Genomic DNA, 21,900 nt, shown 5'->3' with positions numbered 1-21,900 from the left:
GTGGCCAAAGTTAGAAAGACACAGCGAGATTGTAGCTGGTCCCATTGCGAGGGAGCCTCTTTCCTTCCTTGAAAGTCTACCCAGCAGCGGCTACATCTTGGATGGGATATGTCGGGTGCAGCACAATCAATACGGACCTAGGGAGCAGCCTAATGGGAATGGCCTGGAGCCAGGGAAGCCGGGGCTGCTGCTGCTTCCAAGTCCAGTAGCCTAATCATGTGCCGGGGGAAGCTTCCGAGGCCCACAGTGATAGCCAGAGGCGCAGCCCTGCCGTGAAGGGCGGCAAAGGCACTGGCCGTGTGTTCCTGTCTGTCCAGCAGGTTGCCCCTGGTGCCTTCCAAGTACTCAATGACCCTGATGGTGTTTGTCATGATGCTGAGCTTTTACTATTTCTCGCGCCACGTGAGTGCCACACACCCTCTTCTCCCATGTTCAGGGCCTTCCAGCAAGCTATCCTAGAGCTCAGAAGTCCAGGCACCTACGAAGAGCAGCTCCTTCCCCTGACATGGGGCAGGCTCTGCTGTGTTCCGGTTCCTCCCTCCTCCCGCATGGGCCATGTTCCCTAGGCAGCTCCCAGCCTCCGCGCTCATCCTGGTGTGGGGTTAACTGATGCACTCACTCACTAGCCTCAGAGTCAGAAGAGAAAGGGAGAAGCCCTGCTGAAGGCTTTGTTCAGTAGAGATGAATTATCCGTACAAGGACAGTTAGCTTGGATGCCCCCCAGTGGTCTGCCAGGAAAGCACAGCCTCCCCAAACCACTTCATAAATGGAGCTGCTGGAGATGAGGATGCTTGCTTCCCGCAGAGCCCTCTTTGCCCCTCCCCCAGATCTGCAACCAAGTTGGATCTCCACTGTGTCAAGAGGCCCAGGTCCCCACTGTGGCTGTGGGTTGCCGCTGTGACTAGGTGACTCCTCTCAGCTCTTTGATCGTTCAGCCATCTCCTTCCAGTGTCACCATAAACAATATTCAACCCCCCTGCTGTGCATCGTTGCACTGGACGGCCAGCTTTCGAGCACAGGCCTCACCCAGCCTGTGTCTGCAGGTGGAAAAGCTGGCCCGGACACTGTTTTTGTGGAAGATTGAGGTCCATGACCAGAAAGAACGCGTCTATGAGATGCGACGGTGGAACGAGGCCTTGGTCACCAACATGCTGCCTGAGCATGTTGCCCGCCATTTCCTGGGGTCCAAGAAGAGAGATGAGGTAAGGGGGTGTCCTGTGGGGCCTGTCCTTTCTGTAGAGCAGCCCCCATTGCTCAAGGTCCCTTTGTAAGCGGACCTGACCAGAAACAGTAACAGGAGGCTTTCTCAGGATCTCTTCCACAGGGCACCGCTCAGGGGCTGCACCTCTAGGACCCCATTTCAGACCAGTGAGACCTTTCCAAACCAAGGTGGTCGACCACTTCACTGACCTTTTCTGGAGAGGGTCCTCATAGCTGAGTATCCTAGTGAGGTTTCTTTACTGGGACGAAACACCATGACTTCAGCATCTTGGGGAGGAAAGTGTTTATTTCATCTTACATTTCCGGGCAAACAGCCCATCATCGCCAAGGGAAGGCAGGGCAGGACCAGAGGAGAGGCCATGGATGGCTGTTCCTATCTTTCTCAGCCTGCTTGCTTAGTGTTGGAACGAGCTGTTTTCTAATCACTCAAAGTTGGGTCAGAAAGCTGAGTGCACACGTCATGTGTGAGGACAACAGATCAGCTGTACCTCACGTTGGTACACCGTCCCACCGGGCAGCCATCCCTTGAGCGCTTGGGTCCTGCCTTTATTTGTATGTGTGAAGGCAATAAACATCTGTGCACGTGTTCACATGGCGATGGACACTGGCTGCTTTCCTCTTCTGCGTGGCCCCTCTGTATGGTGTCTGGTTAGTCCGACTAGGCAGCCGGCCTCTGCCTCCTGTGCACTGACCTCTGGCCTTCATGACTGTGTAAGCGCTTTACCCCAGCCCGGCCCGGCCTCTTTTTAGGAGCTGTACAGCCAGTCTTATGACGAGATTGGAGTCATGTTTGCCTCCCTGCCCAACTTCGCCGACTTCTACACTGAGGAGAGCATCAATAACGGTGGCATCGAGTGTCTGCGCTTCCTCAATGAGATCATCTCTGATTTTGACTCTGTGAGTGTTCTGTCAGAGCTACCCTCCTTTCCTATCTCATCCCAAGACATTAGACACCCGTCTAAGGAGCAAGTTAAGCCAGGCTGACTATTTCTCATATGGGTCATTTGTAGTCACTGGACTCCTGCAGCCATCCAGAACTGATGAGTCTGAGGGCTGAGGCAGGACCCTGGGACAGCATTGGCAGGTTCAGGGGATTAAGGACTGTCTTCCCTTCTACCTCAAGCTCCTAGTCAACACTCACTGGACACTTTTCCTTAGGAGCTCCACCACCTAAGGAGACTAGCTATTAACGTGGCTGAGGACTATATGGCAAGGTAGCATGGAGCGAATAAAGCCATTACAAGAAAGTGTCTCGTAGTTGCACTGTTGATACTTGTAAAAAGGCAAATTTCATGGTGAACTCACTCATCCTCCCTTGATTCTGTCCTCAGCTCCTGGACAATCCCAAATTCCGGGTCATCACCAAGATCAAAACCATTGGCAGCACCTACATGGCAGCCTCAGGAGTCACCCCAGACGTCAACACCAATGGCTTTACAAGCTCCAGCAAGGTAATACAGCGGCTAGAGCTGCAGCTCCGCCTACAGGACTGATAGGCAGCCTCATGGGAAATGAGAACCAGATGAAGTTAATGAGCATTCTTGTGCCAAGGGTTCATTCCCACAATGCCACCAGCAGCCCCAACGGGCCATGCTCCCCAAGCTGTCATGGGCTGGCTGGTTCTGACGGTGCCATCCCTGTTCCACACAGGAGGAGAAGTCAGACAAGGAGCGCTGGCAGCACTTGGCTGACCTGGCGGACTTCGCTTTAGCCATGAAGGACACGCTCACCAACATCAACAACCAGTCATTCAACAACTTCATGCTGCGCATAGGTAAAGTCACCACCATGGGGAAGCGCGGCAGACCAGCCTGAAAAGGCAAAAGCAGACTGGTAGGGGAGGCTAATTTATAGGGGTTTCCAGTATTAGGAAGGTTACAGAGAAGCTGGCCACCACAGCCCTGCGTGGCCTATTAGCCTAACAGCCAGCTGTGAAGGAAGCTTAACAAGGAGCGTGGGCGTTCCTGCCAGGAGCCTTGTGGTGGGGTCGGGTGGTCATCCGTGAAAGAGGAATCGGCAGCTTCTGAGAAGCTAATGCAGCCTTGGCTCGTGGACCCACTGCTCTTTCTCTACCCTAGGCATGAACAAAGGAGGGGTTCTGGCCGGAGTCATTGGAGCCCGGAAACCACACTATGACATCTGGGGCAACACGGTCAATGTGGCCAGCAGGATGGAATCCACAGGGGTCATGGGCAACATCCAGGTACGTTCAGAACTAGGACTGCGCATGCGCCTGAGTGGATGCAGGGGGTGCAACAGAAGCCCGTGCACTTTGCCATACGTGACTGCCCCCTTGCCTGGCAGCGCAGCACGGCCAAGCGTACGTGTATCGAGGCCTCTAGAGCCTTCACACCAAGGCTCAGGTGAAAAGAGCCTGCCGTCTGGCAGTTGACCACCGAAGGGACTTACTCTGCGTCAGGGCCGTGACTTGGGAGCCTGCCGCTTGAGTGTCCTGTGGCTGGCTGCGCTGCTCACCCACGTGGGCTTGGGGCGTAGCCCTGCACAGCCTGCACACTGCAGCAGCAGCAGCGCTATCTGGACCCGGCGGCCCTAACCACCGAAACCCCCTCCACCCACTGTCTCGGCCGCCTCCTCTCTAACCTGGTCTCTGTTCTCCACCTGCAGGTGGTGGAAGAAACGCAGGTCATCCTTCGAGAGTATGGCTTCCGCTTTGTGAGGCGAGGCCCCATCTTTGTGAAAGGCAAAGGGGAGCTTCTGACCTTTTTCTTGAAGGGGCGGGACAGGCCAGCTGCCTTCCCCAATGGCTCCTCTGTTACACTGCCCCACCAAGTGGTGGACAACTCCTGAACGGCCTCTGGCTCCGCAGTGGTCAGCATCGGAAGGAAATGTTTTTGGAGGCGAAGAAAGGCTTTGGGAAAGGGCAAACGACCAAGGCCTGGTGTTCCCAAATTGTTGAAGTGCACATTCCCATAGACTTTTAGGTTTCAGATTTCCTCCAGCCTTCCTGTGTGGATGTGAGCTCCGAGGGCAGCTCTTCCTACTCCTCAGTGTGCCTGCAGCTTCCCCGGAGTAGGGGTCATAGGCATAGTACTGGGACAGCCTTTCCGGAGTTCCGACGCAGCCCTTCCTCCCTAGAGAGGCCATGGCCACTGTGAGCAGGATGGCAGTGGCAGGGGAGTGAGGCTGCGGGGCTGGGCACAGGAGCGGGGCTCAGTGCCGGGAAGGCTCCCCGCCTGGCTGGGATCGCTGGCTGCCCCTCCCGTCCAGTTAGGTCAGTGGCCCTTGCCCCGATGTTCCTGATAATCTTGAAAGGTTCTTCTGGAACCCCTGTGTCACCTTAGTCACGAGAGCAGAAAGTGCAATATTTCCTTTCACCTGGTAGGGGGAAGGGGGGTTATTTCTGAAAGAAAAATATATAAACAGATCTTCTACATTTATATTTTTAACCTGTTTAAAAAACAACTTTCCAATATTGCCTTGTCTTCTGAGCTCTTGCTACAGTCGCCTTTGCTACTGCTTCAACAGAGAATTGCAGGTGTTGATAAAGAACAGGACTGTTTATTAAAAGCTTTACTCAACTTGATGGGACTGTTGTGGCAATTCTGTTACTGCGACCAGGGCTTTGCTGCCACAGACCTCTCCTCCCCCACATGAACCTTTACTCCAAATGCCGGGCCTGTGGAATAAAGGTGTTACTTGGGACTAGGAGAGGAAGGATGGGAATTGTAACAGGGGAACTTGAGCAGCAGACAGGTCTAAGCTAAGTGCAAGCTGCACTGCACAGGCCCGTGGTTAGAGGGGAAGGTCTGTTAAAAGTGTCCAGGAAATGGGGAAGACAGCCACAGCCATGCCTGGAGACATGACAGGGAAGGGTCCACCAATCTGTGTGCAGATTTCCAGCAATTCTTTCTCAAAGTGACTTCATGCACTCAGCTCGCCACCAAAAAATACCTTAGGAAACAAAGTACACAAAACCCCTCATTATAAAAATTACTTTCATCCGCCAAACAGTGGCCTAGAACATGCTGCTCCAAACCAAAGACTAAACACTTCCCCTTCTTAACCCTGTCATAGTTATGGCTCCCACAAAAGCTGGAGATGCTCACAAAATGTCATCCATTACCCCCAGGTTAGCTGATTTTCAGCAGGAGTATATGCATACGATCAAATCAACACTGTTACTTAGAGGCGGAAGAGACAATCTGGAGCATGGTACCAAGCGATCAGGCAGTCACACAGAACTGTCCAAACTGCCCAGTGTCTAAAGACATGGACTCAACAAGGTCCCTTTCATTCCCATGAAGTGGGTGTCTGTTCTCACGGTGGTGTCCAGGCAAGCGCTAGCTCTCCACAGCTTTCGTTGTTGGGTCCTGGACCGCAGGTGGCATGAATGTATTCACTTCAGATGTGTCCCAAAGAGAAAGTTTTTCAGAAGACCAGGCTTAAATCCAGCTTTTCAACTTCTTTGGAAAATGAAGCAAACACCTGGTGCAGGGGCTTGGTACGGAAGAGCATTTCATGGGATGCTTTGCACTCTTCCCAATGGGTGGATGATGCTTCCAGCCCTAAGGGAGAGAGTCGGTCAAGCTCAACCCAAACAGGGAAATCAGAACCCAGAGCACTGCCTCTCCTTTATTTTTTTTGTCTGAAGCTCTAGAGAGGTTTACCCCTAGTAGAACAATGTAATTCTGAGTAGAGAAACAAACAAACTAACAAAAGGCTAGAGCAATCTAAAACCCGTGGGTGTGAAACTTGGGGCACTGTTAGAATACTGACTCTTTTTTCAAATCACTGTCCATGTCAGATTATTATGGTACCTCTAGGCAAGTGAAAACAACTCTCCTGGCCAGCCATGAAAAACTGCCACCAGAAGATAACCCAGAGGGCTAAGTGTATGCTAACTTCACCACAGACAACCCCAGAACTGTCTTAGTTGTCTGTCCTGGGGGTGGTAGGGCACACACTCAGGAAAACGAACTGTAAGCTGAAAGAATTCTGGGAAAGGCAAGGAGAGGGGAGAACTAAGAATGATGCTTAACATTTACAAAGGAGAAACTGGTAGCAGAGAACTGTGTTTGTGTCCTGGTAAATGTCTAGTGTGTGAGCAGAGGCGCCCTCAGTGGTCTACTTGGTGTGACGCCACGTGCTTCCTTCTACCTGCTCTAACCAGAGCTGCGGTGTCTTCACGGAGGCGTCCTTCCTCGTACCTGGCCGTGTCACAGTGACATCCGTGGGAAGAGTTGCTGTGAGGTCCTCATACAGCAACCTGGCACTAAAGGAGAAGGTCTGGCATCTCTGTTCCACTGTGTAGGTAAACGACAGCAGGTTGCACAGGGCGTTTCTCTGCAGAGGTTCCGTGAGGAAGGCGTGGAAGTCACTCTAGCAGGGTTAGGATGGAGAGGGCGTGGTTACTGCTCCAGAGGCACCATGTGATACAGGGCAACCTCTCCAGCCTGATAACATACAAAACTGTCTCACAGAGACAAAAGGCCATCAAGAGTCTGGCAGAAAGCACTGCCCAGTGAACGATCAGGGAGCAAGAGAGAGAAATACCATTTCTGCCAAGAGTTTCACTGAGGTTATCTTATGTGCAAAGACATTTTGTTTCTAACTCATGCTGGACAGAGGTGGAACTGCTCAGCTACAGAGGCACTAACTTTCTCTGTATTTATCCCCTGCCTAGGTTTCCACCCTAAGCAGGCAGGCCGAAGTTCAGGAGGAGATCTACACAGTCCTCCATGGTACTGGACACCTGCACTTAGTTTCAGCACAGCACTGAGCATAAAACATCAGAGGTCAAAATCTGAGCTGAATTAAAAGGTTGAAGATCACCATCAGGACTGTGATCCTGTAGCGAGGGCCTGTCCTCTAACATCACCATGAGGTTTGAAGGCTATGAGGTAAGGAGAGGGAAATCACTTGTAGGTAACAAACAAGTATCAGAAAGTGAGTGGACAAGACGGGGGTGGTGGCACATGCTGTAATCACCACTGACGCTAAGGCAGGAATACTCCTGAGGCTGACTTGGACTTCATAGCAGGTTCCAGGCCAGCCTGGGCTACAGAGTGAACCCCTATTTCAAACCAACCAACCAGAGTAAAAGAAAGTAACGGACTGACTTCTTCTGGCTCAGCGTTAGGAAACATAAGGACTGTGGCTGTAGCTTAATAGTGGAGTGCTTTCCCAGCATGCACAGGGCCCTAGATGCCATCTCCAACCTTGCAAAAAACAAAACTAATAAAAATCAGCTATGTTGGCACACACTTGTAATCCCAGCATGTAGGGGGCAGAGACAGGTAACTGGCCCAAGCTTAAGACCAGCATGGCCCACATATCCAGCTAGGATTAAAGAACTCTGTCTCAAAAGTAAACGAGCTTTCTTCTTTAAGGAAGCATTTTCCTTTGTCTTCCTTGAAGACTCCCTTTGAAGCCTGTCATGGGCAATAAAATCAGACACAAAAATCCCTCCCAGATTTGTACCTCAAGTTGATCTGCCTGGTACTTCCTCCCCGAGTAGGCATTTAGATACTCGCAGAGACTGAACAGGAAGCGCTGGATATCAGTCTGTAGGTATGCTGCGGTTATCTTTTCTAGAGGGATGAAGGCTGGGATGGAATGGTGATGAATCCGGAGTGGTTTCTCTATGGCAAGGTCCAGGAAGTAGGACTCCAGCAGGTTCCCCTCGAAGGCCGTGCCAATGCAAACACACACTCCGCGGCTCGTCAGCTTCCCGCTGAGACCTGGGCAAACAGTGAGACAACACCGCTCAGGTGTCAGACAAAGGTCGTGGGTGCCTGGGCGCTCCAGCAGCCTGCGTGAGGTTTGGTACACAGGCACACACTGCAGGAGCGCTGTTCAAACGAATAACATCCCACATTCCTCCTGGCTGGTTCACATGAGCCCGAGCTGTCAAGTCATGAACAAATGAGAAGATACCCTAGATATCAAGATATTGAGGGAAAATTTAGAAAATTCTATTTTATGTATTCTTTTTAATCTCTAAGTTCTAGTTTATGAGAGTCCCCAGTTCTTCCCACAGTCCTTTGCAGCACAGATAAAGAACAAAGTCGTATTTATAATGAAACAGATTTGAAGTTCAAACTGTAGCCACTACCGTAACTAAAAGCGAAGTTCTGGCAGAGGGTCTAGTAAATGATCATGAAAAGAGATGGTTCCTGCCAGCCAGGAGCCACCAATCTTTTACTGTTTAAAGAAGAGGATCGACAAGCAGATAGACCTATAAACCAGCACTCCAACTTGTGTATGTGGGGCGGAATGTGCAAGTTCTCAGGACCTAAATCTAAGCAGTAATAACGCAGCTCGTCAACTAACTCAGAACCAACCAGATCAGAACAGAAAGTCCTACCTGTGAAACGATATGCCTGCAGAATGCCTTTCACGTTTTCCCACTGCCTTTCCAGAACTTCCTGCTCACTGATCTCCACTGTTCTGTTTTGGTCTTCGCTGGCAGAAGATGCTTTAACCTGCAAGATATGCAGCAAATCTGACTGGTTACAACAGGGGTACCATAAAGCCTCTGCCCTCACCTGATTGCGTAACAGGAAAGACGGTTTCTTTTTCATGTAAGGCACCAGAAACTGGTGCTTCCGTGACCGCAGCCATATGGTTGGTCCTGTGATGTAGGGCAGAGGGAGATGATGTAGGTCATGATGGGAGGGATCGGGAGCAGAAGCTGCTGGCCAATGAAGCAGGACTTTCATGGTAATGGAGAAGACTGCAGGAGAGCAAGAAAAGGCAAGGACAAAGTCCGGGACGGCACAAGGCTGAGGAAAGGCAGAGCTGGAGAAGCTGCCCTGGGCCAGACTGTAGGGTTCCAGGAGCCAGGACTCCAAGAGTCACACTTGCAGAGACAGCCTAGCAGCTATGAGCCTACCTTGTCCTCAGAGGGTAAGAGCAAGCTGGATGAATTACCCAAATGAAAAAAGAAAATGACCTGAAGGTATAGAGGAAGAAAACAACAAAAAACAAAACAACAAAATACCCCCACCTTCTCGAAGAAGCTGCCCTTCCTAAAGCTCCCTCGAATTAATGGACTCAATTCCCCAACAAAAAGACACAGGCTAACAGAATGGATGCAAAAACAGGATCCATCCTTCTGCTGCACACAAGAAGCACACCTTCACATCAAAGATAGATATTTCTTTAGAGTAAAGGGTTGGAAAAAGAGCTTCCAGGCAAATGGGCACAAGAAGCAAGCTGGAGTAGCTATTCTAATACTTACAAAATAGACTTCCAACCAAAATTAATCAAAAGGGATGGGGAAGAACAGTTCATATTCAAAGAAAAAACCCATTCAAAGAAAAAACCCACCAAGATGACGCCTCAATTCTTAATATCTATGCCCCAAACACAAGAGCACGTACATTTGTAAAAGAAACATTACTAAAGTTTAAATCACACATTTGTAGTGGGAGATTTCATTACCCCATTCTCACCAATGGATAAGTCATCCAGACAAAAACTAAAGAGAAATAATGGAGCTAACAGATATCTACAGAACATTTCACCCAAACACAAAAGAATATACCTTCTTCTCAGATAAGCATCTTCAACAAATGGTGCTGGTCTAACTGGGTGCCAGCATGTAGAAAAATGCAAATAGATCCATATCTATCACCTTGCACAAAACTCAAGTCCAAGTGGATCAAAGACCTCAACATAAAACCAGATACACTAAATCTGATAGAAAGGAAGGTGGGAAAGAGCCTTGAATGCACTGGCACAGGAGACAACTTCCTGAGCAGAGCACCAACAGCTCAGGCAATTATTAAATGGGACCTGATGAAATGGAAAAGCTTCTGTAAGGCAAAGGACACAGTCAATAGCACAATATGGCAGCCTACTGAATGGGAAAAGATCTTCACCAACCTCCATCCAACAGAGGGCTAATATCCAAAATATATAAAGAATTCAAGAAACTTGACATCAACAAACAAAAAAATTCAATTAAAAAAATGGGCTACAGATATAAACAGAATTCTCAACAGAGGAATCTCAAATGGCCAAGAAAAACAAATGCAAATGCAAATCAAAGTGACTTTGAGATTCTATCTTACACCTGTCGGAATGGCTAAGATAAAAAACACAAGAGACAGCTCATGTTGGCAAGGATGTAGAGCAAGGAGAACCCTTCTCCATTGCTGGTAGAAGTGCAAACTCTGACAGCCATTTTAAAATCAATATGGTGGCATCTCAGAAAACTGGAAACTGATCTACCTCAAGATCCAGCTATTTTACTCCTGGGTACATTACCCAAAGGACACTCCAACCTACCACAGGGAACACTTGCTCAACTATGTTCATAGCAGCTATAAGTAATAGCTAGAAAGTGGAAACAACCTAGATGGTCCTCGACTGAAGAATGGATAAAGACAATGTGGTACTTTTACACAATGGAGTATTTAATACTCAGTTGTTAAAAAAAATAATAACATGAAATTTGTAGGCAAATGGATGGAACTAGAAAAAAACCATCCCAAGTTAGGTAACAGACCCAAAAAGACAAACATGGTTACGTACTCACTTATAAGTATATATTAGCTATAAAGTAAAGGATAACCATGCTATAATCCAGACACAGAGAGGGTAAATAACAAGGAGGGCTCACAGCAGAGGGGAGGGGAGATATGCATAGATCTTCCTGGGAAGGGAAAACAGAATAGATTTCTTGGGTGAATGGTGGAAGAGTGGGGATGGGAACAGGAGGGATCAGGTTATGGGAGTAGGTGGGTGGAGGGAAAGAATACTGGGAGAGACAACTGGAATTGGGGTACATTTCAAGGGCGAGGCAGAAACAGTGCAGTGCAAACTCCCAGAAATCTATGAGGGTGACCCAAGACAGCCAGTAGTGGGGATACAAAGCCTGCACAGACATCTTTTGTAACCAGCAAGGCTTCCAGTGGAGGGGTGTGACACCAACTCAGCCACAAAACCTTTGACCTACGATTTGTCCTGCCTGCAAGCTGTGCTAGGGTAAAGGTGGCACAGAATTTGTGAGAGTGGTCAATGACTAGCCCAACTTGAGACCCATGCCACGAGATGGAGTCCATGTCTCAGACACCAGAGCATACCATAATCGTCAGAGAGACTTCATCCAGCAACTGATGGGAGCAGATGCAGAGACCCATAGCCAAACATGAGCTGGAGCTCCGGGAAGCAGGGAGGAAGGACTAGAAGGGCCAGAAGGGTCAAGGATACCATAAGAACACAGCCCACAGAATCAAGCAACCAGGGCTCACAGAGACTAAAGCAGCTACCATGGAGCCTTCACGACGTCTGAGCTAGGTCCTCTGCACGGACCTTGTGGTTGCATAGCTTGGTGTTCTGGTGGGACCCCTTACAGTGGGAGTGGGGGCTGTCTCTGACTACTCTTTTGTCTGTTCGGGGGATACTTTCCCTTCCAATGGGTTGCTTCGTCCAGCCCTGACGTGAGGGCAGGTGCCTAGTCTAAGTGTAACTTGATACGTCCATGTTTGGTTGATATCCCTGGGGACCTGTTCTTCTCTGAAGAGAAATGGAGGAGGGGAGGAGGGAGATGTATGTGAGGGAACTGAGACGAGAGGAGGAACTGAGGGGGAGATATAATATATGACAGAAAAAGAGAAAAAAAAAAGGTGACTAAATGAAATGGGTATTTTAAAAATATTCATTAATACAAGCATAAACACAAAAAAGATTAGAAAATCAGTATAGCTATTTTACAGAAAACACAAACATATAGTATTTATGGGAATCCAGAAATATACTAAGGAATGCCAACTACACAATACTTGAAATAATAAAAGTCACATTTTTCAATAAAAGAAAAACCTCAAGTATTAATTTAAGCATCACCAAGGCAAGTAAAGAACACCATACTTGACCACATAATGGTATCAAACTGTCAAACAGCACAGAGAACATAAAATCACTGGAAAGAGAGAGAGAGAGAGAGAGAAAACAAATTTAAGAAAGAATATCACCTAGTAAGACTAATCATGAAAATATAGGCCTAGAGATAACAGATGGCATCCTTAAAGTAGGACCAAAAATGATGTCCAATCTAATCTTTAGATTCCAAATATGGTGGAAGAAGGTATTTCTTTTTCTTTTCTTTTTGAGATAGGGTCTCTCTATTATGTAGGCTGTCCTGGAACTTACTATGTAGACCGGGCTGGCCTCAAACTCAGAGATCCACTGCCTCTGCTAGGATTAAAGGCGTGTGCCATACCTCGCCTTCAAGTACATACCTACACAATAGAGCACTCAATTAGAGGAACATCTAAAGGACGATATGAACACTTCAGGGGTTACCAAACTACAGCTTGTATCAAGAGCGCCCAGGCTGGTCCTGAATTCCTTCTTCCTTAACATCCCATTTGTTGGCATCACAAGGCCTGTGTCACCATGATTAACAGGGTGCTTTTCTGAAGGTTTAACCAGCTCACACCATGCCCATTTTACACAGCTTCATCCAAACAAAGCAGAGCTATGTAGCTGCCACAGACAGCCTGGCCTAAAACACCTGGCCCTCAAAACACAAGCTCAGCTGTGTTTTGACAGACCAATGGGAGTCAAATGTATCCAAAAGTGACCAACTACCATACAGTGACACAAGCCATCTTTTCAAGATGTTCTGTTTGGAAAGCGTACTGGAAGGCAGTATGGGTAAGCATGACAACACACACAAAAATCTACTCTAGAAAGACGATCTCTCAAAGATGTAACAAAGTATAAAATAGCACAGAATAGCACCTTTACTGTGCTAGATGAAGATTTATGAAACAGGAATACAAAACTAAGTTTCAAAGCTGATCTCCATTTACAGAAATGGAAGGCAAGCCATAGTCTATCTAAAGGAAAGAAGCCAAACCCAAAGTATGTAAATTAAAAAAAAAAAAAAAATCCTTAACTGATGACATTTATTTCAAAGGCCTGGGAAAAAATACTTGGATTTCTCAGGAATTAACACAAAGTACTGAAGGGAGATTGATTCTAGGACGCATATACTGCAAGAACAAAAACGCATACTGCAAGAAGAAACGGTTTACTGTGCTAAATGCTGACCAAAATGCTGTGGTTACCCAAGTCTGTAGATGCTCAAGTACCTTGTCTTAAAAGGCCAGAGTATCTGCATATAACCTCCACTTCTCATACACTTTAACTTATCTAGCAACACTTAATATTGTATAAATACTGTGCAAAATTATAAAAACCGCTTATACTTTGTTGTTTAGAGAATGACAAGAAAAAAGTCAAATACAAATGAAGTCCATAATAAGAACTATTATAGTCCTACCATAATGACAAAACTTAAAACTGACAATGCCAAGTATTGGTAAAGTCGCAAAATAACAGAAATGGCTCAATAGGGAATGCTGGGAACATAAATGTGCACAGACATGTCGTCAGAATTAAGATACAGGCTCCATGGCCCAAGCTAAGGCTTGTACCTAACAGAAAAGTGTCATGTTTTCACACGAAACAAGAACGACAGGAACATCACAGTACCATCTTCAAAATGAACCCAAAGTGAAATAACCCATAAGCCCACACGGGGTCAACAGGGGAGCAGGTGAATTGTAACAGTCATAAAATAGAACTCCTGTGTAGTGATAACGGCAGGGCTAAGTTGCAGACTGTGCCTCTCAGCAAGGTAAGCCAGACAGAAGGGTTTATATTCCACAGCTGTGTGAAGTCAAGCCACCTGTGGGAACACTCAGAGGCTGGGACAGCAGGCAGAGTGGCTGCGGGCTCTGGGTCAGCCTGGGTCAAAGGGAACTCAAGCCTGGCTAAGTAGCAAGATTCAAACCAGGGAAAAACCATGCTCGGTTACAAAAACTGGGTCAAGGATTACGCTTCAGGCAAAAGGACAACTCTGGGATACTGGTAATAGCCTATGTTTTCCATCTCTGGTAGAAACCTGCCTGTACCCCTTAAGACGACCATTAGCTTCCCATATGTGATGGGACGCCATCACATATGTTTTACTTCAGTAAAAAGCAAATAAGTAAAGAGGTAAGTATCTACCACATATATTGATATATATGTTGGCAGAGGAGGCATTAAGCACAAAGACAACAGAAAGAAACATTTGACAGATCAGCTGACTGGACTTCAGCAACAGTGGAAAGCAGAAAGAAGGGATGGCCAATGTTCGCTGTGATATTTTGATATTTGGTGACAGGAGGTTGGCACCAAAGGTAAAATTGTAAACGATCAGATCTGCTGAGGCTGAGGTCCCAGGCTCAGGTCATGAGAGAAGGCCGAGGAGACTATCCCAGAGAACTCGCCTGCCTCCTCAACGCCTGACCATGAGTAAGTTGATAATCTCAGCTACATCTCCACAGGTCTGATGGTTGAAGAATCAAAGACCTTGAAATCTGCTCAGTAGGATCCCAAGTAAAACACGTGATCCAGGATTCCAGGATTCCAAGATTCCCAGACCGCAGCTGGCCACCCCGCCCCGGGGGCGCCACTCACTCCTCTACTCACTCTGGCTCGCCACTGCTTCACCTCAGCCCTCAGCTTATCTCGCTGTTGACGGAGTTCCTGAATCTTGGCTCTGAGAGAACTTTCCTTTTCAGGAACAATTGGCTCTTCAGATTTTCTATGGGATCTGTTCATTTGAGCTTCTAGTCTTTGCAGGTAAGCTAAAACACCTGAAGAAAGTAAAAAAATAAATTAAAATTAAAAAATTCACAGGGTTAACTGGAAAAAAAGCATACTGCAAGAAGAAACGGTTTGCTGTGCTAAATGCTGACCAAAAGCAGCAACTCGGAGGAAAGGGCCTATGTTGTCTTACAGGTTGCAGTCTGTTGTGAAGAGGAGTCAGGGCAGAAGCTTAAGGCAGGAACTGAAGCAGATGGAGGAGTGCTGCTTGCTGGCTTGCTCAGTTTGCCTTTTTTTAAAATTTTATTTATTTATTTATTACAATTTATTCACTTTGTATCCCAGCTGTAGGTCCCTCTTTTGTCCCCTCCCAATCTCACCCTCCCTCTCTCTTCTCCTACCATGCCCCTCCCCCAGTCCACTGATAGGGGAGGTTCTCCTCCCCTTCCATCTGACCCTAGCCCATCAGATCTCAAGACTGGCTGCATTGTCTTGCTCTTTGGCCTGGTAAGACTGCTCCCCATCTCAGGGGAGGTGATCAAAGAGCCAGCCACCGAGTTCATGTCAGAGACAGCCCCTGCTCCCCTTACTAGGGAACCCACTTGGAGATTGAGCTATCATGGGCTACATCTGAGCAAGGGGTCTAGGTTATGGTCTCCTTGTGGAGCTCCTGTTCCGTCCAGGAATCTTTGAATCTCCTCCTTCTTTCATAAGATTCCCTGCACTCCACCCAAAATTTGGCTATGAGTCTCAGCATCTGCTATGATACCCTGCTGGGTAGTCTTTCAGAGGCCCTCTGTGGCAGGCTCCTGTCCTGTTCCTGTTTTCTCCTGCTTATAATGTCTATCCCATTTGCTTTCTGGGTGAGGATTGAGCAACTTCCCTAGGGTCCTCCTTCTTGTTTAGCTTCTCTAGGACTATAGATTTTAATATGTTTATGCTGTATTATAAGTGGACTAATATCCACTTATACATGAGTATATACCATGTGTGTCTTTCTGCTTCTGGGTCACCTCACTCAGGATGATCTTTTCTAGTTCCCACCATCTGCCTGCAAATTTTATGATTTTCTTGTTTGTAATTGCTGAGTAGTATTGCAATTGTGTAAATGTACTTCAATTTCTGTATCTAGATGTACAGATGTTGAGGGACATCTGGGTTGTTTTCACATTCTGGCTACTACAGAGCAACAGTAATAAAAACTGCATGGTACTGGCACAGAAACAGAATGGTGGATCAATGGAATCAAATAAAAGACCCAGAAATAAACTTATATACTTACAGATACTTATTTTTTACAAAGAAGCCAAAAACATACAATGGAAAAAAAAATAGCATCTTCAGCAAATGGCGCTGGTCTAACTGTTTGTCTACATGTTTAAAAATGTGAATAGATCCATATTTATCACCCTGCATAAAAGTAAAGTCCAAGTGGATCAAAGACCTCAATATAAAACCAGATACAATGAACCTGTTAGAAGAAAAAGTGGGGAACAGCCTAGAACTCATTGGCACAAGAGACAACTTCCTGAACAGAACACCAACAGCACAGGCTCTAAGATCAACAATCAATAAATGGGACCTCATGAAACTGAACAGCTTCTGTAAAGCAAAGGATGCTGTCAACAGAACAAAATGACAGCCTCCAGACTGGGAAAGGATCTTCACCAACCCTATATCTGAAAGAGGCTAATTTCCAGAATATGTAAAGAACTCAAGAAGTTAAACACCAACAAACCAAGTAATCCAATTAAAAAATGGGGTACAGAGCTAAACAGAGAATTCTCTGCAGAGGAATATCAAATGGCAGAGAAACACTTAAGGAAATGCTCAGTGTCCTTAGTCATCAGGGAAATGCAAATCAAAAAGACCCTGAGATTTCACCTTACACCCATCAGAATGGCTAAGATCAAAAACTCAAGTGACAACACATGCTGGAGAGGATGTGGAGAAAGGGGAACCCTCCTCCACTGCTGGTGGGAATGTAAACTTGCACAACCACTCCGGAAATCAATCTGGTGCTTTTTCAGACAATTAGGAATGGCGCTTCCTCAAGACCCCCAGACCCAACCACTCCTGAGTATATATCCAAAATATGCTCAAGTCCACAACAAGGACATTTGCTCAACCATGTTTGTAGCAGCTTTATTGTAATCGCCAGTTTGCTCTCTTATACACCCCAGGACCACCTATCCAGCAGTGGCAGGGACCCAGGGCAAGAATTGAAGGAGACGACGGAGGAACATGCTTACCACCTAGCTTCTGCTCAGCTGGCTTTCATAATCAACCCAGAATGCCTGCCCCGGGGGTGGCAGAAACTGAAGTAGAGAACACAGAGGACCAGGATTGTTTTCTGCATATGGTCAGCTAGTTTTCATATGCAATCCCCCTCCCCTATCAGTTAGCAATCAAGAAAATGCCCCACAGAAATTGCTCACAGACCAATCTGATGAAGTAATCCTTCAAGAATTGAGGTTCCCTCTTCACAGTTATATGAAGCTGACAACCAAAAACAGTCGTCACAATAGCTGTCTCATTTATCTAGGATCTGGCAGCCAGATAAATTATTAAATAAATAAATTCAGGGCAAATATCTTTATTTATTAAGACAGGGTCTCTCCCTACTCTGTAGACCAGACTGGCCTTGAACTCAGAGATTCACCTGCCTCTTCCCAGAGTGCTGGGATTAAAGATGTGCACCATCAAACCTGACTCTGCCATAAATTTATAACACCAGAGGCTCAAACAACCGAACCAGAAGCCATCAACCTCTCTGCTGAACACTGGATTAAAGGCGCTCCCTAATAAGCACACTCGCTGATCACCAGAGAGCTGGAAACTCTGGTTTGCTTGCTTTGTAAGCAGCAGCACCTCATCTAAGCCTACTTAGCACAAAAGCACATCTCTAGCGTGGAAAAGGAGGCTTCTCAATACTTTGCCACAACTCGGATGACATCTTCCCACAGGGAAGCCTGATGCGTCTAACAAGAAGGGCCGTGGGTAACTAGGCTCCTTAAGCGGATCTAGTCTTTACTTTGCAGGGTTCATCAGAACATACACACACAACAAGCTGTTCTTCACTTGTCTTGGGACAGCCCAGCCTTGGCTCATTCACCTACCTAGTCAAGGCTAGGCACCGATGACTAGTATATATCTCGTTTTTTAAAGACTTGCACAGACCAAGAGAGGCCCACAATATGCAGCACCACTGTATTTCACTCGCTTCTCATGCAGCCACTCACAGACTCCTGACGTCTCTGATTTCCTCGGGAGCCTTATCACAGCAGTTATCACTTCTCTCTGCTGTAATCAGCTCCTCTCCGTGCTCACACACGGAGCAGTCGTAATTACCAAGCAGAGAGAGCCAACTGGGCACTAGCTAAATGTTTCAGTCTTTTGGCTGGAAGAGATGAAAAGGGAACTGTACAGTAACTGACCTGTCTAGGTATTCTGCTGATTTTTAAAAACCTTTCACTTGTCACTTTTTGGGGCGGCTGTGGTGGCTCACAGAGAGGTGAGGTGGAGGATCAGTGTCAGTTTCTGACCCACCTTGTGATTCTCAGTAATTGAGTTCTCGAGTATGGATCACACTTGACTGCAGTACACTTTTAACAACAAAGTCATCAACCTTTTCGTGTTTTTAGTAACAATTTCAACCCACATGTTGCTTATTACATCACATTAAGTTTTTGAAAAAGAAGGTGGGAGGGAGGAAGAAAGTGAGGCAGAAACCGGAACGTGTGCAAGCCGCAATACCTATAAAGACCGCGCCCCGAATCAAATCCTTATCTGATCAACAAAGTTACTGACCTACAGTGGCCCTTTCTCTGTTAGGAAGTCTGGAAAGAGATCTTACTGTGATACAGGCCAACCCTTTCACTACCTCCTTTGCTCGCTTCGCCTTGACACAAAGTATTCGCAGACTCCATCTCCTCTTCAGGTTCTCAAGAGCTTTTCCCTACGAAGCTGGCCGGACAGAGCAGGTTTAACATGGACCCGAACGTTCCTAACTGTACACACACAAAAAAACAAAACAAAACAAAACATGCAATCATCAATCTATTGCCGTTATTGCCTGGCGGTCCCGAGATAAGCAAAGTGTCCTCGCTGTCCTCCCTTGCCTTGTACTGGTCAGCCTTGTCCACTCATACCTCATCGCCGTGGCTACTGAGGTCCAGCTGGGCTTCCCCGAACATCAAAGAAGCTGTACCGTCTACCGGCTGAGTCTTCCGTTCTCATCTAAGCTTCCTCACTCAGGACCCAGTTGAAGAATTCCCGCCGAGTGAGTCTTCAAAAACAAACTCTACCAATCCCAGCATGCTTTGCGCTTCCGCCGTACAAAAACATGTCGGCGCCCAAAGCTCCACCCTAATCCCAGAATGCATCGCACAGTAGGTGCGGCCATTCTGATGGTCAGGAATATGGCAGGCTCTGGGGCGGAGCCGCAGGTCCTTGTACAGTACTTAGTGTTACGAAAGGATCTGTCACAGGCTCCTTTTTCCTGGCCCACGGGCGCATTGGTAGCACAGGCTTGTCACGCTGCCACCGCAGCCTTGCACCTTCATCGAGACCATCCGCACACAGCAGCTTATCTCCAGGAGCTGGGGCGCATGCGCAAGGTCGTTCTCGAGGTGAGACCTGTGGGAGGGTATTAGGAGGGACGCTAAGGGATGAGACCGGAAGTAGGTATGCTCCCAGTCCTTAACTTCCAGGAGTACGTGCAGCGTGATTGTCGGAGCGATCTTTAAGGACTTCGGGGAAAGATTTGCGGCTGGCATAGACCCCGCGATCACAGGCGTCTCAGAACTGTTGGGTTCACCAGAAACTGGTTATTCCAGTGTCGCTCAGATCCCGGGGAGGGCGGAGCTGGGGAGGCGCGGCCCTACCTTTCTACCAGAGCACCAAAGCTGTGCCTGAAATTACCTCTGCCTTAATTAACACAGGAACAGATAGACGCCGTTTATTTAGAAGGAGAAAGTGAGCTGGGGAAAGGCATACATTTTTTCAGGACCTCTGAGCCTCTTTTCTCATGCCCCTGTCATTTATATAGCACCTGCTTCTCTAGAGAGACCAGTGTACAGGAAAACACTGTCAATGGGGTGAGAATGGACGAACAATGGCCCAAAGGGACCCTTGTGACAGTCTATATGTTTCCAGCTACTTTCAGCTTTCTGTGGGGTGCTTTCCCATCCAGGTGATTCACATGCCTGTTGGATTAACTTAAATTTTAAATATCTACCCAAACAAATTATGTATGCGTATGTGTTTATATATGTCTGTGTGTCGTGATTGCCGGTTTCCTTGGAGGACGGAAGAGGGTGTGCGGTCTTCTGGAGATATAGTTACAGGCAGTGTGAGCAACCCAGTGTGGGTACTGGGAATCAAACTCTGGTCCTCTGGAAGAGCAGTATTCCCTGGAGACTGAGCCATCTCTTCAGCCTCTGGACTAACTCTTAAGGATTAGGACAGCAATATATTCTTTAACAAAAAGTCTCTTGCTAGATCTTTCTGAAATTTCAAAGCTTGTTTCCAGCCAGATTAGGCCTCAGGTTTGACCAGAAAGCACACAATAGAGGTCTACAAATACAGGACACCAAAGCTACACAGAGAAACTCTGTCTCGGGGGGGGGGGGGGGAAATTAAGGGTTGGTGAGATGGTTTGTTAGGTAAAGGCACACGTCACCAAATCTGTCACCCTGAGTTCTATCCCTGGATTACTTGATGGGAGGAGAGACCCAAATCTTGCAAGTTTCCCTCAGTGTGCATGCATAATACAATATTCTCGTTTGCTTTTTATTGCTGTGCTAAACACCAAAACCAAAAGCAACTGGGAAGGAAAGGGTTTTGTTACATCTATAGGTTGCATCTGTCACCTAGGGAAGCCAAAGCAGGAACTCGTAAGACAGGAGCTTGAAGCAGAAACCGCAGAGGAGCACTGTTTACTGGCTTCCCTGACTTTCTCAGGTATCTTACATGTACAGATACCTTACGTGTAAGGCCCACTTGCCCGGGGATGGAACTGCCCACAGTGGACTGAGCCCTTCTACGTCAGACAGTTGAAAGATGTGTCCTTCCGGCAACGCTAGGCTTGCGCCTGAAAGAATGAAAGGGAGAAGAAAAGTACATGTAATTTTTGAAATCCTTCCCAGTGGTCAGTTGAGTCAGAGATGGCCGAAGGATGAGGGTGAGCTTCAGTAGGCACCAGTCATAAGGAAACTGGAAACTATACAGCAGAATTCAAGAGAGAAAAGAAAATTGCATTTATTAACAGACTATTTTGTCTCCTCCTCTGCCTCTTCTGTAAGATCCTAAAGAGAGGGGACAGAACTGTTGCTATACAGTTCTTTGAGGGAGCCACAGCTTTAGTTTCAGAGCCCCCACCATCCTTTTGTGACCCTAAATGGCCCATTCAGTCTGTGTTGTATGTTCTGCAACTCGTAGGCTGCTGATGAGACCACTTTGAAGACACTGGCTGAGACCCTGCAGGAGAAGAACATTGACCACATGCTGTGGCTTGAGCAACCAGAGAATATTGCCACCTGCATTGCCCTCAGACCATACCCCAAGGAAGAAGTGAGTCAGTATTTGAAGAAATTCCGTTTGTTCAAGTGACTGCTGTTCTGGTAGAATTGAATGGTAGCTGGGTCCAGGTGCCAAATGGCCTCCAACTTGAAGCGCTGTGGACTCCTTTCAATGTTGACATACTCTTTCCTTCTAGTTATGATGGTTTCTTAAGAGCCAGCATAAATTCAAATTAAAGCCATCATTAAGAAATACTTCCTGTTATCATCTTATTATTATAATATTACCACCAAGTTCAAGTGAGGGAAGTTGATAAGCAACAATATTATTTGTGGGTCATTGCTCAAACAAAAGGTATTTTTTGTTAGGAATAATGGATTTCTTTTAGTCAAGTTTAAAATGCTGTCTTTGAGTTCTTTACCTATTCTATCGCCTTCCTGCTTCCCATTTCCCTTCCTCTTCTATCACTGTCCTCCAGTCTCTAGTGCTGTAATAGAATGCTCATATTCTTCCTCTTTCCTGCCACTTAACTTCACTTAAACACCATCATCTTCACAAAGTCTTAACAGCCAAATTTTTTTCCCT

At 47.0% G+C, this 21,900-nt stretch overlaps 3 protein-coding genes across 7 annotated transcripts in view; 2 read left to right on the top strand and 1 right to left on the bottom strand.

The window, feature by feature from the left end:
• The window catches only part of Adcy3 (adenylate cyclase 3), a 73,141-nt gene extending 68,613 nt beyond the window's left edge, over window positions 1-4,528 (top strand). For 4 of the 5 annotated variants that reach the window (XM_055626202.1, XM_055626208.1, XM_055626207.1 and 1 more), the window contains 7 exons: window positions 318-402; window positions 1,044-1,202; window positions 1,972-2,118; window positions 2,553-2,672; window positions 2,872-2,995; window positions 3,300-3,424; window positions 3,847-4,528. In XM_055626202.1, coding sequence (XP_055482177.1) covers window positions 318-402; window positions 1,044-1,202; window positions 1,972-2,118; window positions 2,553-2,672; window positions 2,872-2,995; window positions 3,300-3,424; window positions 3,847-4,029 — 943 coding nt within the window. In that variant the 3' untranslated portion in view covers window positions 4,030-4,528. The remainder of the gene's footprint in view (window positions 1-317; window positions 403-1,043; window positions 1,203-1,971; window positions 2,119-2,552; window positions 2,673-2,871; window positions 2,996-3,299; window positions 3,425-3,846) is intronic. The other variant, XM_055626216.1, reaches the window with a different exon arrangement.
• A 125-nt stretch (window positions 4,529-4,653) lies between these two features.
• On the bottom strand, window positions 4,654-19,094 carry Cenpo (centromere protein O). The gene is made up of 7 exons (XM_055626225.1): window positions 18,945-19,094; window positions 18,677-18,803; window positions 14,677-14,843; window positions 8,549-8,666; window positions 7,663-7,922; window positions 6,390-6,561; window positions 4,654-5,747 (listed from the first exon to the last, which is right to left on the bottom strand). Exons 2-7 carry the CDS (start codon window positions 18,720-18,722, stop codon window positions 5,611-5,613), a joined length of 900 nt encoding a protein of 299 aa, XP_055482200.1. The 5' UTR covers window positions 18,723-18,803; window positions 18,945-19,094; the 3' UTR covers window positions 4,654-5,610.
• A 78-nt stretch (window positions 19,095-19,172) lies between these two features.
• Ptrhd1 (peptidyl-tRNA hydrolase domain containing 1) lies at window positions 19,173-21,569 on the top strand. Its single transcript, XM_055622946.1, has 2 exons — window positions 19,173-19,424; window positions 21,235-21,569. Exons 1-2 carry the CDS (start codon window positions 19,173-19,175, stop codon window positions 21,403-21,405), a joined length of 423 nt encoding a protein of 140 aa, XP_055478921.1. The 3' UTR covers window positions 21,406-21,569.
• The last annotated feature ends 331 nt before the right edge of the window (window positions 21,570-21,900 follow it).

This window comes from Psammomys obesus, unplaced genomic scaffold (assembly GCF_907164565.1).
Source record: "Psammomys obesus unplaced genomic scaffold, mPsaObe1.curated_primary_1811, whole genome shotgun sequence".
NCBI classification, from domain to species: Eukaryota; Metazoa; Chordata; class Mammalia; order Rodentia; family Muridae; genus Psammomys; species Psammomys obesus.
The sequence above is the reverse complement of the archived record's forward strand: the minus strand, read 5'-3'. Positions and strand labels throughout refer to the sequence as shown.